The sequence below is a fragment of the Penicillium chermesinum genome (genome assembly GCF_028974085.1).
Source record: "Penicillium chermesinum strain IBT 19713 chromosome Unknown utg000006l:1.0-2335141.0:1.0-2336784.0, whole genome shotgun sequence".
Classification (NCBI taxonomy): Eukaryota; Fungi; Ascomycota; class Eurotiomycetes; order Eurotiales; family Aspergillaceae; genus Penicillium; species Penicillium chermesinum.
Genome location: NW_026695316.1, coordinates 1,075,594 through 1,091,127, shown reverse-complemented (window position 1 = coordinate 1,091,127; position 15,534 = coordinate 1,075,594). Strand labels below are relative to the sequence as shown.

The 15,534-nt window shown below is 49.9% G+C and overlaps 7 protein-coding genes across 7 annotated transcripts; 4 read left to right on the top strand and 3 right to left on the bottom strand.

Moving 5' to 3' along the window:
- Window positions 1–709: 709 nt before the first annotated feature.
- N7468_008199 (NAD(P)/FAD-dependent oxidoreductase) lies at window positions 710–2,122 on the top strand (the record flags this gene model as incomplete). The annotated part of the gene is made up of 3 exons (XM_058477495.1): window positions 710–1,073; window positions 1,127–1,915; window positions 1,968–2,122. 3 exons carry the CDS (start codon window positions 710–712, stop codon window positions 2,120–2,122), a joined length of 1,308 nt encoding a protein of 435 aa, XP_058327840.1.
- A 306-nt stretch (window positions 2,123–2,428) lies between these two features.
- On the bottom strand, window positions 2,429–3,709 carry N7468_008198 (TauD/TfdA dioxygenase family protein; the record flags this gene model as incomplete). Its single annotated transcript, XM_058477494.1, has 7 exons — window positions 2,429–2,552; window positions 2,601–2,656; window positions 2,706–2,928; window positions 2,979–3,142; window positions 3,200–3,278; window positions 3,333–3,505; window positions 3,563–3,709. The coding sequence occupies 7 exons, from the start codon at window positions 3,707–3,709 to the stop codon at window positions 2,429–2,431; spliced, it is 966 nt and encodes a 321-aa protein (XP_058327839.1).
- A 270-nt stretch (window positions 3,710–3,979) lies between these two features.
- Window positions 3,980–4,411, top strand: N7468_008197 (uncharacterized protein; the record flags this gene model as incomplete). The annotated part of the gene is made up of 1 exon (XM_058477493.1): window positions 3,980–4,411. One exon carries the CDS (start codon window positions 3,980–3,982, stop codon window positions 4,409–4,411), a length of 432 nt encoding a protein of 143 aa, XP_058327838.1.
- A 1,071-nt stretch (window positions 4,412–5,482) lies between these two features.
- Window positions 5,483–5,953, bottom strand: N7468_008196 (fungal specific transcription factor domain-containing protein; the record flags this gene model as incomplete). The annotated part of the gene is made up of 1 exon (XM_058477492.1): window positions 5,483–5,953. One exon carries the CDS (start codon window positions 5,951–5,953, stop codon window positions 5,483–5,485), a length of 471 nt encoding a protein of 156 aa, XP_058327837.1.
- Window positions 5,954–7,275: 1,322 nt separating this feature from the next.
- On the bottom strand, window positions 7,276–9,958 carry N7468_008195 (Amino acid/polyamine transporter I; the record flags this gene model as incomplete). Its single annotated transcript, XM_058477491.1, has 20 exons — window positions 7,276–7,320; window positions 7,383–7,540; window positions 7,600–7,653; window positions 7,718–7,864; window positions 7,918–8,173; window positions 8,221–8,304; window positions 8,354–8,376; window positions 8,433–8,487; window positions 8,547–8,617; window positions 8,673–8,708; window positions 8,812–8,887; window positions 8,935–9,000; window positions 9,064–9,197; window positions 9,248–9,255; window positions 9,316–9,431; window positions 9,483–9,587; window positions 9,651–9,678; window positions 9,730–9,740; window positions 9,788–9,883; window positions 9,947–9,958. The coding sequence occupies 20 exons, from the start codon at window positions 9,956–9,958 to the stop codon at window positions 7,276–7,278; spliced, it is 1,581 nt and encodes a 526-aa protein (XP_058327836.1).
- A 346-nt stretch (window positions 9,959–10,304) lies between these two features.
- N7468_008194 (dihydrodipicolinate synthase family protein) lies at window positions 10,305–11,694 on the top strand (the record flags this gene model as incomplete). The annotated part of the gene is made up of 8 exons (XM_058477490.1): window positions 10,305–10,416; window positions 10,471–10,491; window positions 10,554–10,594; window positions 10,644–10,744; window positions 10,851–10,953; window positions 11,009–11,121; window positions 11,174–11,487; window positions 11,540–11,694. 8 exons carry the CDS (start codon window positions 10,305–10,307, stop codon window positions 11,692–11,694), a joined length of 960 nt encoding a protein of 319 aa, XP_058327835.1.
- Window positions 11,695–12,466: 772 nt separating this feature from the next.
- On the top strand, window positions 12,467–14,490 carry N7468_008193 (H(+)-transporting V1 sector ATPase subunit B; the record flags this gene model as incomplete). The annotated part of the gene is made up of 9 exons (XM_058477489.1): window positions 12,467–12,565; window positions 12,632–12,716; window positions 12,794–12,813; window positions 12,883–12,918; window positions 12,974–13,135; window positions 13,189–13,777; window positions 13,844–13,884; window positions 13,940–14,117; window positions 14,174–14,490. 9 exons carry the CDS (start codon window positions 12,467–12,469, stop codon window positions 14,488–14,490), a joined length of 1,527 nt encoding a protein of 508 aa, XP_058327834.1.
- Window positions 14,491–15,534: the final 1,044 nt, after the last annotated feature.

Sequence of the window (15,534 nt, the reverse complement as noted above, 5' to 3'; positions counted from 1 at the left end):
ACCAGACCCCCCATTTTGATCTCCATGGGTTTCTGCACACTCATCGATGCGGGGGGGGCCGACGTCTCCTGTCACAGCTCTAAAGTCAATTACGTCTACGTGCATAAAACAACGCAGCTCCAACCAGCCGTGTCAATGTCATCACAGCAGTGGCGAGCTGAGCGATGGGATCTCAGCTACACGAACGCCCCACATCTACAGATCGACGTCGATCTTCACGCATCCCCAGCCCTTTCACCGGATGAACCCCCCCGCTTTCCGCCCGCCTGGGTCTCGACTGCAGAAGAAATGGATTGTTGATCTCCAGTCTTGACGCCGGACGTGAGAGCTTTACGGGAGGGGCCGTCTGAGGTATTACTTTGTTGGCAGTGATGGCCCCTCCCTTATGTCCATAATGCTGCGAGAACTCGCATGCACGGTCTGCCGATCCGGACATCCCATGAACCGCTGCCATGCTGTGTAACGAGACTTTCCCTTTTGCAGAGCTCAATCTGTGGACCTGCTGGGCCCGCAGTGACGAATGACTTTTGGAAAAACCCCGAATATCGGTTTGTGTTACGAACTGGAAAGGCTCAAAGGGTGGGAATTAGGAGCGTCGCGGGTTTGGAGAGCGGCCAATGGCATAAATAGCACGCCGTGGCCCCCGGACGCTGAAAGCTCTCTAGACATCTTCTTACCTTTTTCACAATACGAGTAGGGCTGGGAAGTCATGGTCCGGTTCACTGCGCTGCTAGCGCGCTCTTGTCTTGTAGCTCTTCCACTAGCCACGGCCTTGACTGTTCCTCAGCAGGTTCTGGGGGAGCAAGTCGGATCTACCGATCTGGTCAATGAGGAAGCCTTCTTGAATGCGAGTGAGATCTCCACGGTCGCAATTGGAACCTCTGACACTCGATCATGCGAGAACTTTGATCCCCAGCAGTGGGATTACGATGTTGTGATCGTTGGCGGTGGCCCTGCTGGTCTGGCGGCTTCGATGTCGCTGGGCCGAGTCGGCCGAACATCTCTCATGTATGACTCGGGGCAGTACCGCAATATTCAAACTCGGTACATGCATGATGTCTTGGGTCAAGATGGTACTAGTCCATGAATCTCCGTTCCGAGGATGCCGCTAACGAAGTCTATCCAGGCGAGATCCCGTTGAAATTCCGTATTGCCGTACGCGGCCAGATTGATATGTACTACAGCGAGTATGCCAAGCGCGCTACTAGCGGTGTCAAAGTGACCGCTGTCCAGCCACTGGCCAAAGGCTTCCGGGTCTACGATGAGCAAGGTGGGAAAATTACTGCTCGAAAAGTCATCCTCGCCACGGGAATCACGGATGTCTTGCCCGACAAGCCTGGATTCAAAGAGGCCTTTGGCCGGGGTCTGTTCTGGTGCCCTTGGTGTGATGGCTTTGATTACAGAAACCGAGCTATGGTAATCCTGGGCACCCCCGACAAGCTCGCCAGTGCCATTGGCGCGGCGCTCAACATGCGCAAGCTGACAAAAGATATTCAAATCATCGTGGGCGGCAAACCCACCGAAGAGGCGAAGAAGGAAGCTGAGGAGAGATGGCCTGGCTGGGAGAACGTCATCAAGAAAACCTACAACATCAAGATTCACGAAGTGGATGTGACCAAGATCGAAAGAACTGCCTCGGGAAATGAGCCCAAGGATGACCAGTACAAGCTGACTCTGACCGGTTGGCCTAGTACTATTAATACCAACGGCATCTTGATCAGTGCCCGCACTGAACAGACCTCTAATCTTTACAAGCAGCTGCACTTGCAGATGGCTGGAAAGTCTATCAAGGTCCAGGATAACATGGAGACCAGTGTGGGTGGTATTTACGCTGTTGGCGATGCTAACAGCGATGGGAGCACCAATGCTTATCATGCTATGTGGAGTGCCAAACGTGCTGTTGTCAATGCTCATGGTAAGTGTTGGGCATTGTTGCTGGCTTTTTGCAATTTCGCTAATTCTTGCAGTTGCCATCTCGAAGGATGAGTATCTCGAGGCCGTCGGTCCTACTATGGTGGCCGAGGAGGGTGGTGACCTGAGATTCTATGAGCGCCAAATTGAAGAACTTGAGTGGATGATGGGTCATGATGTCGAGGAGCTCTACAAGGCCCTAGGCGGATAAACGGCCGCTTCCCTTTTGGTATTTGGCATTTACTAGATGGTTCTGACTCATCTCGTTTATTCATGGAGCAAATACTCAAAAACGGCTAAACGAGTAGCAGGAGACATAGTGCGTCAAGAGAAAAAGAGTTCATGGTAAAAGTCCGCTAGTATCGTTCCTGAATCCTACGTAGTATTTACACTTTGTATATGCAGTGATAGTAGCTTTGTGTACTCTCAGACTCGAACAGGAAAGTATTGAAGCCTCTGGTATGCGCTGACTGGTTACAATCGGCCTGTTGGTTCCACCCGGTCCGTCTAATCAGATTTAGGGGGTAAGCTTTTCATCTACGACGCCGTGAGCAAAAGGGCCATCGTCAAAGACAGTAGATCTGCGAACATCTCTAGCAGTCATGCCTTCCTTGTACGGATTCGCACGATGCATCGATTGCCTAAGAGCTGGTCAATATCGGCCCTTTCCAAGATGTAAAGATACTCACCGGTTATCCCACCACACCATATCCCCTCCTGACAGCCATTCCATACTAAACACATACTACAGGAATCATTAGCCCTGCTCTCTTCATATAAAACAGTTTCCTTACCTGAGGTTGGGTGCAATGCCCGATCAACTCCCAAATCAGCGCCTGGCTCTCCTCGAAAGTCTTTCCGAGAATTTGCTTGGCATGAGCAGCAAGATACAATGTCTTCCGCCCATCTGGAGCCACCTGAACTAGTTTGTGATATGCCGGTGGCTTTGCTGCCAGTTCATGGGGCAGAGGATTGCCGAAAAATGCGGGCGAGGCCAATTTCCGAGAATGCCAAAGGCTTCATCGTGTTAATAGTGTCTGCGACAGTAATCGAGACTCGGCACTCACTCATGCTCAACGATCAGGTCCTCGAGTTCATCTTTCTTGGACTGAGGAAGGTCAGCATATGCTGAACGAGTGTCTGCAAAGTGAGTCCACGATCCTCCTTCCACGGGATTTCCGTGCGACAGGAGCAGAGAGTATTTTGCTCGGTGTTGATGATATGTCGAGTCCTGTATGCCAGTGGGTTAATCTGCATGTTTCGTCCAGGGGATGTGGTCTGTTCTTACCGTATGCCAGAGTGCGTTTCCAAGACTGTGTTGCCATCTTCGGCTGCTGGGCTGAACCAATGATCCGTCTCGCTGGATGCTACAATATCGATCTTGTTAGTTCTGGCCACCGCTTTGAAGACATGCGACTCACTTTCCGACATCGAACAGCAGTGGCTCGCCAAGTCGGTCATTCTCTCGTCCGTAGAAAAAAGGGTTTATCTCCAATTTTTCTCCAAGTTGCTGCGAAAAAGCAATGTGGCGTGCGTTATCTAACCCTGTTTTTCTGAACACTATGACTGCATATTTATCCTGCAGGGGAAGAAGCTGGTCGGATGTTAGTAGACGCCCACCGCAGGCAGCAGATAGGAAACTTTAAAGTACCTGAGCCAGAGTTTCAGGTGAGATTGGGTTTTCCCAGTCTACCCCAGAAACCTCGGCGCCAAACGAGCCACTATCAGATACAAGTATCGGGCGGATTGTTAATGAGCCTTCTTGAATCGGCGCCACGACATTGGGCCCCGGGGGCATGTGTTTTCGTAGACACGAATCTTCATATGATCTAACGCCATTTTGGGAGCGAGTTTGATACACCCTCGTGTGGATTGCGTCGTATATAAGTCTTATCGCGAATTGATGTCTTGTAGCGATACGTTTCTCGCGGCATCGAGCCGATCGGACCGCACCCGACGATACCGACAGGCGATAAGAGGATCGTGAGCTTGAGAAGGCGATATGCAGTAACATTTCCATTGTTCCATTGCGATGCTTTGGGTTGTTTTGCTCATTTAGAATCTAGCAATGATGGCTTCCGAAACAGTCCTGATCACAGCCGGTCCATATCAATTCCTCGGTGTGCTTGAGTCCGCCGCGCCCAAAACCGTCCAGCTCTTCCGCAGCCTCCTGCCATACAAACAGAAGATTATTCACGTCCGGTGGAGCGGAGAGGGGATGTGGATTCCCCTGGGGGAAACCAACTTCGGCGTACCTTTCGAAAATCATACGGCACATCCGGCAGCAGGCCAGATCCTATTGTATCCCGGGGGGTTTTCAGAGACCGAGTTTCTATTCTGCTACGGAGGAGTTTCTTTTGCGAGCAAGATGGGGCCATTGGCCGCGAATCACTTTTTGACTATCACCGAGGGACGAGAGAACTTGCATGCTCTGGGGGAGCTGGTACTATGGTCTGGGGCGCAGGACGTAGCGTTTCAGATGGCCGACGAAGCTACGTAGGTTGAAGATGAGTGGTCGATCGAAGCAATGGCTAATATGAATGAAGGATTCGTCAATTCAGGTCCAATATCTCTGCAAAGCTTTGAGTGGTCACATCTCGAACATGTCCATATTCCACTCCGAAGGACCGCTGAGAAGGTTGCCGGCCCAGTCCACGCCTGAATCATTCATGATCTCCAGTAAATTATGAAATGCATAGTCATTCATTTGTTCCGTTTCTTGACCGGGCTCCTCCTCTGAGTCAAGTACCAGAGATACAGCATAGTGAACAATGCCCTGGAAATCACGAGCGATGTGGAACGTCGATCTCGGGCATACGCTGTCGAATATGTCGACGGCAAGGTTCAGTAGCCTTGTTAGTAATGACTGAGGGGATGGTCTGATAATCTTGTGAGATGAGCTGGAGCTGCCTTGGATCTGGAGATTCTCTAAAGAGCCAGAATCCGATTAGAAAGACGTTATTCGAATTTTCGCACCATGCCGATCACTTACCATCGATAATTCCTCTGATGTAGCATATGACGAGAAACGTGACAGCGAAAGTATGAGAGATCCATGTCGAGTCAACACCGTAGTACAGCTTCTCGATTGCAAATGGATCGGCATGCAAGGTACCGGCTGGAAATGTGGACGAAATTTCCGAATCGACTTGCCATACATATTCCGATCCGAAGGTGGACAAGGAAATCAATATCTGGGCGGCTGCACTCAAACTTACGTTGAGTGGCTGGAATAGAGATTCCCGGACGGAGTCGTCCGGTTCTTGTGATGAGAGCAGCGGCGTAAGTGAGGCGCTATTCAACGAAAGCCGATACCACTACAGATGTTGTCAGACAACTCAAACATCTCAATTTTGGAAAATTTCCAAGGTCTTCACGCAAAACTCACTCTCACTGAATTGAATGGTAGCTGGTTGTGGCTCGATTGAGTGCCTTCTGTACAGATGTTAACGCCGTCATCCGATAATTCAAATGCATATCTAGGGTCTTACGTAGATGGCTCCACCATAACCTTTTATATAGAGCTGTCAGTCAAGAGTACCATGCTGTTTGGGGGGGGGGGGAGTCGATTTCACCTTTCCCATTCGTCTAATTCCTTATTCAAGCTCTTCAAGTGTTCCGTGTGGATTTGGCGACCAGAAATATCTCCACATGTGCGGTGGACGATTGCAAGGAGCTCCACAAGCCCTGTCACTCGAAGGTCGCCGGGTAGCTGAGCTCTCTCATGGGAGCTGAATCTCCGAGCCACTTGTGCGGACAAGATGGGATTTGTGGAAGCAGGAAGGCCGGACGTAAGCATAAGGTTAAAGTTGCAAGTTATCAGATTATACCAAACACGTAGCCTGTTCAAATCCTCTTCTGATGGATCTGCGCTTGAATTCAGAAAAGGGACTAACGCGTGCCGATCCAACCCCATCAGAAGTGCATACCGCATAGCAAGTCCGAGGACCGCACCAGCGCTGATCTCGTTGTACCGGCTTCTGAGCGTCCGAGGCGCAGATGCGGTCAACTCTTCTCCTCCTCCTTTGAATATGGCATCCATTGTGCATAGAGGAGAAGTACTCGGATTGAATCAAGCGTCACGTCCGATGGAGTTGGCCGAAGAAGTAGACTCGATACGGCCTTGTCAAGTAAGCTGACGAGTTCGTCGGAACGAGAATGCACGGCATCGTGGAGTCGATCCCAGAACCGTGCACCAATTGAGCATATTGCCAGAACTAGCATGGGAGAATGCAAAAGCGGCTTGGTCCATGAATATCGGGTACTCTCGCTCAACACTGGAGCCGAGTTATGGCAATAGGTGAAAAATCTGGATACGGAAGTTAGAACTCGAGGACCTGAATCTAGTAGCCAGCCCAAGGGAGAGTTTACATGTCTATCGCGTACTGCGCATCTTCGGGATTCAAAATGCCCCGTATCACTGGGTTAAATAGATCGCGACCTTTCCTTGGGGGTTTATTGCTACTTGTATAAGCCATGGGCCCATCTTTCGCAAGTGCGCCGAGCGATCGGAGGGTGGCGATCGGAGGACCCAGATCAATTCCGTCCATATGTGATTTCGCATCGCCCCGGTCACTTGGTGAGGCCGTTGGTAAATTTGACATTGGTAAATGGGAATCGGTCATGTCAAGCGGACCATTTTGCGCTGCAGGGTTTCGTATACGAGCTTCAAGCTCATGAATTTTTGACTCGTGCTGATTTACCCTACACACCGTTAGTGCTCAGGCCTCAAGAATAATCTTAATCGATGCCGTACCGACGATGCAGGTCAACGACCAGTTGCGCCAACCCTGAGGGACTTCGGACGATATCGGGCACTGGCGCCTCATCCTCAAATGAGCACCGGAGACTCAATTTGGAGCACCTCCTACATGGCGCATTAGGAGCCTCGGGAGGGAGCAAGCACCGCTGTTTTCTTGCTCGACACTACATTTGGTCAACAATCAAAGAGCATGAAGCTCGGAGGTTGCTAGAGATTCCTCACTTGCAGACATGCGCGGGTGATCCGGCGTGTCTTGAAGCCATTCGCCGGTCCTTCATCAGCCATCTTGAGTGTACAATCTCCATACACAGGGGCACTGCTCCTAAATCAAAAGCCACCCCCGGCGTGGCTTCAAGCTTACGTTCCTTATCTTCTTATCAGACATTTGCTGTGTCCTGATGTCGTGCTGATAAGGGTGGGGCCGCTTACTGGTGGAGAAATATGGGGGCCTGTAGGTTTAGGTCGTTTAACCTTGGGAACGTTTGACAATCATTGCCCAATTAGATTGCAAAGAAAATGACATAACTAGAAGACATAACTATGCCAAGCTCCTACCACTACATCTGATTGGATTATGGTGATACCCCGATAGCCTCGTGCTCTTAGATTCGCTCTGAAATTTTCTTCCATAAACTCTGCGGAGCCTCCTGAGTCGATTAGAGTCAGCCTCTTGCTGAAGGTATAGGGGTTAGTAGAGCTTCTAACTCACAGTGGCGGGTACCTCAATCGAGGATCCGGTGGAAAAGTCCATTTCTGAGTAATCGACCATGTGCGACTTATTCCAAAGCTTATAACCCACGTACAAAACTGCGAATAGCACAATAGGGAAGTAGGTTGTGATGAAAGTGGAGACGTCGAAAGTATGAACTGCAAGCAAATCGGTTAATCCCGCTCATTCTCTGCGGTCAAGGTTCTGAGGGCCTTACTGAAAGAGCTGAAGCCACCGAAGATGATGACCATGAGGCTGATTGACATTCCGACTACATCACAAACCATGTTAACAAAACTTGACGCCCCCGAGCACTCCACCGTCGGGATACTTACAATATGAGAGATAGGGCTGGAAAGGTGCTGTGTATGGAAGCGTCTTTCGGTCGATGCCCTGCTTTTGGAGGCCCTTGTGCCACCGAAGAAAGGTCCAGAGGATACAGGCCCAGGATATCATGCCACAAATAGCGGTCATATTCGAGACTGGCAAGGATTAGATTGCTGTCTCCTCATCAGCTTTGAATGATGATACTTACAGTAGCCGAAGACAGTCCCAGCTTCACCGTGCGAAGCAGCCATGAAGGACAGTAAAGAGAATGCACCACAGAATAGACAGCACACCCATGGGAAGCCATCCTTTCGGGTCCTCAGAAATATCTTTGGGGCGTGTCCTCGAGCGGCGAGGCCGTACAGGGTTCGAGTGGAAACGAAGAGATCCGCGGTGCCGGCTGACCAGGCACTTGTCAAGAGAGCGGCATTGATGATTGACGGGAGGACAGGGATGCCCGCGTTCTACGATAGTCAGACATGAAGCAACTAGACATGAGACGATCGCTTACCTTGATCGCAATCACAAAGGGACTCTTAGCAGCTGTTGATCCAAGATCAAGGGAAGGATCTGATGGAGATACAAGCAGACCGATCTGGACGAATAAGTATTGCAGTCATGGGGAATCGAGAACAATGTCCTACCAAGAAAGCGCTGCAAAGATAGACTACATTCTGTTAGTTTTGGGAGCGACATAAATTGGGTTGATTCCCTTATACTTACACAGCACAAGACGGATCCAAACACTCTTGATAGCCACGGGGACATTTTTCCGAGGCTACGAGGGCCTATTAGCTGAATAGACTTTTGAAGGGAGTGGGATAACAATCAGCTTACGTTGGCGGTCTCCGCAGCTGCAATGGCAGTGATTTCCGTACCAATAAAGGCGAAAGCAGCATTAATGAGGACTGCAAATATTGTCAGCTCACTGTTCCAGTTCGAGAGTTGGATCGGGAAACATACCACTGAAGAACCCGAGGAATCTTCCCTTGGCGCCAGCTAAAGAAAATGAATTAGCTGAATAACATGGAAGACATGAACCGATCTTACCGATCCCCTCATATTGCATAAATCCCCCCGGTCTCATTCCAGTACTTGAAACCAATAGGCTCGCCGTTAGGGCCTCCGCCGGCACTAATAATTATACCGGTGATAATCAGCCCGATAATGGTAAGAACCTTTGTCTTGTGAGCTTGGTAGTTTATCGAGCTTGAAACAATTTTACCTTTATGGAGCAGAACCAAAACTCCATCTCTCCAAATACTCGAGTTCCGGCAAAGTTAATCAAGTACTTTATATGGTCAGTGATCATCCTTTCATTTCCCTGGTAGCAAAACGTCATAGCTATACTTACCACAACGATGAGCAAGAGCCCCACCCACATTGCGTTGTTGCATATTCCAGAAGTGCATGTAGAGTCCGGTTGCCCAGCCGGAGTCCAATAACTTATGAGAACGGCGGCTGCAGATATCTCGGCGGGGAGAACCACTTCGTTGCGTTAGCCTTGAACTTTTTTCTTTGACACGGGTCTGCCGTACCAATGTAGCTAGGGCGCGTCAGTGGAAATGCACATCAAGGGGTCATGGGGTCATTGGCGAACACTCACTTGTACCAAAATAGCACCCCCATTGCGAAACCAAGTTCGGGTGAATTGAAACGACCAGCCAAGGCGAATTGCCCTCCAGGAAGCGGGAACTGGGAGGCCATTTCACCGAGTGCAACCTATCCAGTATTAGTAGGGGTGAATGGCATTCCAAAGTCCGAGATACTCACCATCACAGAGTAGAGAAGAGCGGCCATGATACAATAGCCCAGAAGCAGTCCTGCCGGTCCACCATGCTGCAAGTCACTGCCAGTACCTAGAAAAAGACCAGTACCCTGGTAAGCGGGCGTTAGTTGTTTCGCCCAACACTCGCAAGTTTTTGTCAAAAGTTCACGTACAATCACGCCCCCGATTGCGATCATTTGACTGTCTCCTGGTTAATGAAAGGGCTGTGATCCTATCTCCATCTCAACTTACAGATGGCGAGGCTGTTCAGAGTTAGCTTGGGATATACAGCAAGGGCGGCTCTGATTACCTTCAACCTCCGCTGTAGTCCATGGTTATTGCTGTCTTCGATAGACCCCGTGGAAACAGGCTCTTCGCTGGCAGCGATAGCGGGTTCTTTCTTTAGCTGCATATTCATCAGGTTAGGAACTTTGTCACCAAGTCTCTTCACAAGGATGGGTCATCTTACCTCGTAAGCCATATTGACGACTGTATTGATGTTCCCAAGAGGTTGGCCAAAGCTAGCTTGGGAAATTCCGGAAGGGAGAGCACGATATAAACCCTTGGGGCCAAGCCTTGGGCCCTGGCCAGTAGATTATTCCCGCCCTCCATCTTCACACGATCGTGATAACGAAGATAAGGGCGCGTCGCGGGTGGTCGGTCACTTCCCGCGTTTCTCCTTATCAACTGGCGCAGGTCGGGTGGGCCCCGACATCGCCGATACACCAGATGGCTCTTTTAAGCGCATTTGAAAGTATTGCATGTTGACTTTGTTCCGGAGGCTTCGAGTGAGAGTAATTCGGTCTCGTAGGTCATTTCCTCGTATGATGGCTGCCCCGAACAGACGCGCGCTTCGACCGGGAGTTTATGCGCCCTCCCCGACCTTTTTCAACGACGAGCAAGAAATTGATTATGAATGCTATAAGAAGCATCTTCTCAGTACGATATCCAGCTCCCGAATCTGATATAATTGAGCTAATCCCACTGTCGTAGACTTGGCCACTAGAGGGATGGGTATGCCACCAATCCCCCACCCGGGATATACAGGGCTTTGCTAAAATGAAAGAAACGTATAGTCCCAGTGTGTGCCGGATCTTTGGGTGAAGCTGTTCATTTGGTATGAGATATCTCACGTACGGGGACTGACAAACACTGACACTCGATAGGACTTTGAGGAGCGACAAACTCTTATTCGATTTATTCGAGCTACCTTGGATGACGCAGGGCTCCAGTTAACCCCAATCGTTGCTGGAGTGGGGGGGTTCAAGTACCAGAGAGACTATTAAGCTCTCAAAAGCCGCTGCAGAAGCGGGAGCGTGAGTTCTCCTCTTCCAGGTGATATCCTCTAGTCATCTTAGCTGACATGAGGACAGAGATGCGGGCATGGTCATCCTCCCGGCATATTATGCTGCGAGCCTGAATGCCGATTCTAGCCAAGTTATTCAATATTATGTAGACATATGTGAAGGGTCACCGGTAAGTCATATATTCGAGTCTGGAGGCCAGGAGTAACATTTTGGTCCAACTCCAGATTCCGATCCTCCTTTACAATTTCCCTGCCAATGCGGGCGGCCAAGATATGTCCTCGGAAATCATCTGCTCGATCATCAAACAGGCCCCCAACCTGTGTGGTGTCAAACTCACGTGAGTTCTGTTTCAAAACTCGTGAAGAGTGCTTTTCTGATTTTGGAGATAGGTGTGGAGGTAGCGTTGCGAAGTTGGTTCGTCTTTGCGCGACAATTTCGGAGGATCGGACAATCAACAGCACACGCAAATTCCCCTTTCTCTTGCTTGATGGCTTGATCGCGGACCTCACTCCTTGGATGAAATGTGGAGGCCATGGGACTGTGAGCGGGATCCCCAACTTTGCTCCTGTTGCCTCGATGAGGCTCTGGCACTTGCTGAGCCTGCCTTCTCCGTCAGAGGAAGAGAGCGCTGAAGCCGCGAGGATACAAGGCATTTTGTCGCGGGCTGATGTGGCGGCAGTTCCGGGTGGCATCCGTGCTATGAGTGAGTTTGGCCCCAGAGTATTTTTCCTTTGCTTGTCACTGATGTTTCACAGAGTATGCGTTGAACAGATTGCACGGCTATAGTATTGCTCCTCGAAAGCCGTTGCTTCCATTGAAAGAGTCTGATGGCGAGTTATTCATGTCTGCCTTGGGGGAAATGATTGAGTTTGAGCGTAGCATGACACGATCTAGCAACATAGGATTGTAGTACTGCGAGTCCTGAAAGTTTTAAGTGAGAGTGCTGAAAGGAAAGGAGCATTATGCATGATTAGTTAGTTCTGAATGTTCCTGGTAGGGGCCTGAAGCTGGAACTGGACGGGGCTATAGGGAAAAGGATGACCCGTCGATCAAATTCCTCCCTAGATAGTACAGTCAGGGGGCAATCCAACAAGGATCATCTAGCTAGTACCGCCAGGTCAAAAGGATAATGTTTTTAATTTGTCACCCTGGGCAACGTTGATCGCAGACTCTTTCCCTTCACTCCTTAGTTTCTGTGGCTGTTGAGGAACTGTAAGACATCCGAAGAGGGTATGGAGTCAAAGGTGAGTTGGGAGAAAGCAGTCCTTTTATGCCGTCAGCTCTTCGACGAGTGATAGATAAATATCTATGCCTCGGAAACCAGGCCAATGGTCTTACTGCGCCAACTAGCAGCGAGACTTTTTTCGGGCCAAGAAGCGCTCACTGAAGCAGGATATGCCGGATGGGATTATCTGATTATACTTAATACACTTGGGTATGCAATCAAACCATCTTGCTCAATTGTACTTCTCTCAGTCCACCCCCGGTGGCTACATATTACATAAGCTCATCTAGTTCCACCTGGGCATCCATTGGCCACGGTCAAGTTCATCACGTGCTGCGTCACCGCCCGAGCTCCAGCGGACAGCTTAGCCACCTCCCCCGGTCCATCCCACCTTGCTTGACCTTCATCTGCCTATTTGCTTTCGCTCTGTGCTCGTGGAGGATCTGACTCGCCCACCATGGCCGATTTCGTCGATCCCCGGATGTCCAGCATCAAGCCCCGCATCCGCTACAACACTATCGGAGGCATTAACGGACCGCTGGTCGTCCTGGACAATGTGAGACCTCCGAGAGCTGGATACCGCAAATAGTACAACAAGCTAACATGGGCTGGTTCCAAATAGGTCAAATTCCCTAGTTTTAATGAGATTGTGTCCCTGACATTACCCGACGGCACTGAGCGCTCCGGTCAAGTGCTGGAGGCCCGAGGTGAGTTCTCCAATCCGATACGCAATATAGAGCTATTAGCTCTGCATGAATTGTATTTTAATATGTGCTCAAAACAGGCAACAGGGCTGTTGTGCAGGTACGGCTTGCGAAAGATGCAGATTCGATCTTCTCTTCCGAACGATTGTTAACAATAACGGGTTGCTAGGTGTTCGAGGGTACTCCGGGCATCGATGTCAAGAAGGTAACATCAAGTGCAAGACGTTTCACACACTCAGGATCCCTGACATGAATATCAGACTAAAGTCGAATTCACCGGCCACAGCTTGAAGCTTGGTGTATCGGAGGACATGCTGGGTCGTGTCTTTGATGGCTCAGGACGTGCTATCGACAAGGGTCCCAAGGTGCTTGCGGAGGACTACCTGGATATCAACGGCCAGCCTATCAATCCCTACTCTCGGGTATAGTATCGTGGAAATGCAAGTCATAGCATTTGAGCTGACATCTGTTCCAGGTCTACCCCGAGGAGATGATCTCCACTGGTATCTCCGCTATCGACACCATGAACTCGATCGCCCGTGGCCAGAAGATCCCCATCTTCTCCGCAGCTGGTCTTCCCCACAACGAGATCGCAGCGAGTATCGCTCGTCAAGCTAGTTTGGTTAAGCCAACCAAGGGCGTTCATGACGACCACGATGACAACTTCTCTATTGTCTTTGCTGCCATGGGTGTGAACATGGAAACTGCTCGTTTCTTCACTCGCGAGTTCGAGGAGAATGGCAGTATGGAGCGTACTACTCTCTTCCTCAACTTGGCCAATGACCCAACCATCGAACGTATCATTACTCCTCGTCTTGCGTTGACAACTGCGGAATACTACGCTTATCAACTTGAGAAGCACGTTCTCGTCATTATGACTGATCTTTCAGCATACTGTGATGCTTTGCGTGAGGTCTCTGCTGCTCGTGAAGAAGTTCCGGGTCGTCGTGGCTACCCCGGTTACATGTATACTGATTTATCGACTATCTATGAGCGCGCTGGGCGTGTCGAGGGTCGTAACGGTTCCATCACCCAGATTCCTATTTTGACCATGCCTAACGACGGTATGTACTATCTCCAGGTTTCTCCTGCCTTTGTATGACCCTGGGGGCTAATCTTCTCGAAATTAGATATCACTCACCCCATTCCTGATCTCACTGGTTACATCACTGTGCGTCGCGTCTATTGATCTTTCATAGAGTTATCCGTCTGACATTTTTCCACAGGAGGGCCAAATCTTCATTGACCGTCAGCTCGATAACAAGGGTGTCTACCCACCAATTAACGTCCTGCCTTCGCTTTCTCGTCTCATGAAGTCTGCTATCGGTGAAGGTCACACTCGCAAAGACCACTCAGATGTGTCTAACCAGCTGTATGCCAAATACGCCATTGGTCGTGATGCCGGTACGTTCTTGTCTTATATCTGCGTCGATCATCTTCCTAACAAATTTTCCTTGTAGCTGCCATGAAGGCAGTCGTTGGCGAAGAAGCTCTGTCTGCTGAAGACAAGCTTTCTCTGGAGTTCCTTGACAAGTTCGAGCGCACATTCATCAGCCAATCTGCCTATGAGGCTCGCACCATCTTCGAGTCTCTGGACATTGCCTGGAACTTGCTCCGGATTTACCCCAAGGAACTCCTCAACCGTATCCCTAAGCGTACTCTCGACGAATTCTATGCCCGTTCGGCTCGCAAGCTTCCCAGCAAGGATACCCGTGACAACTCTGGCGAGCAGCAGAATACCACCGCACAGCAAAGTAACAACTTGATTGATGCGTAAAATTTTGTGCAAGGATTCTTTGCGCTCGTGGGCTAGTCAGGGATCAATCCATACTAGCGAGCTCACTCTTCCGCTCAGGGCCTATCATCTCTGAATTCTCGACATTGTGCACGCTCTCTACGTTTATGTCCGTAGGTACATGAAGTCTTGGCACTTGCTCGATTGTGACGAGGGGTTAAGAGCAGGCTCTCGGTGGCTCCAACCGATCTCTGCATATCTTTTGTCCCATTGCATATACTCTTGTGTGCGGCTGTACCTGTCACTCTTACTTTTCTTCCGGCTTTGCGTGTTAATCGACTAGTTACAATAAATATCTTCGAATTTAGAGCGTCTCCGACGAATCCTCGGCCTATTATAATTCGTAGATGGAGAGACCGCTTTCCCCCCGCGAAACCCGCCACACCGGTCGTCTCAATTGTCGTTCTGACGTCGGTATGTGGAGTGCGGAGTGTGCCGTTTCTAAGGATGACCAGTTCCCCACGCCAAAGCACTTAACATTTAGAAGGTTTGAACCTTGGGGTCCGTATCTATTGAAAGGTAGGAGTAATATGATTGCATTTTATGAGATACCTTTCGCAGTGCCTATGAGATTTGTCTGCCCAGGATTAGGCTGTTCAATCATTGTTTACTGGTCGTTCTGTTCAGGCTCTGCAGTGACTCCAGGCTCCTGGTGACGTATATTATGAGTAGGAGCGCAATGAGAAGCCCCAAATTCGCCTGTCGCCTGTAGTGTCCTAGATTTAACGCCGAATCCCAATTTTTGAGTCTCGCATGTCAATTCGGCGCTTTGATCTCCATGCATTCGTGCTGAATCCACACCTGAACGTTAAAGACCACCAGTGCTGCTGCATGGGCAGACTTAAACTCTAGTCTCCCCCTCTTACGCGCAACAAGCCTCTCGCAGACCAGACGAGAAATATTTGGGTACCCATCCGTCGCAGCCCTCGTGTTGTATCATTACGCGAAAGCCGGATGCGATAGATCCATTCGACTTAGCGTCCTTTGTTTGAGACGAGTCGGCTCGGCAGGAAATACCCAACTGGC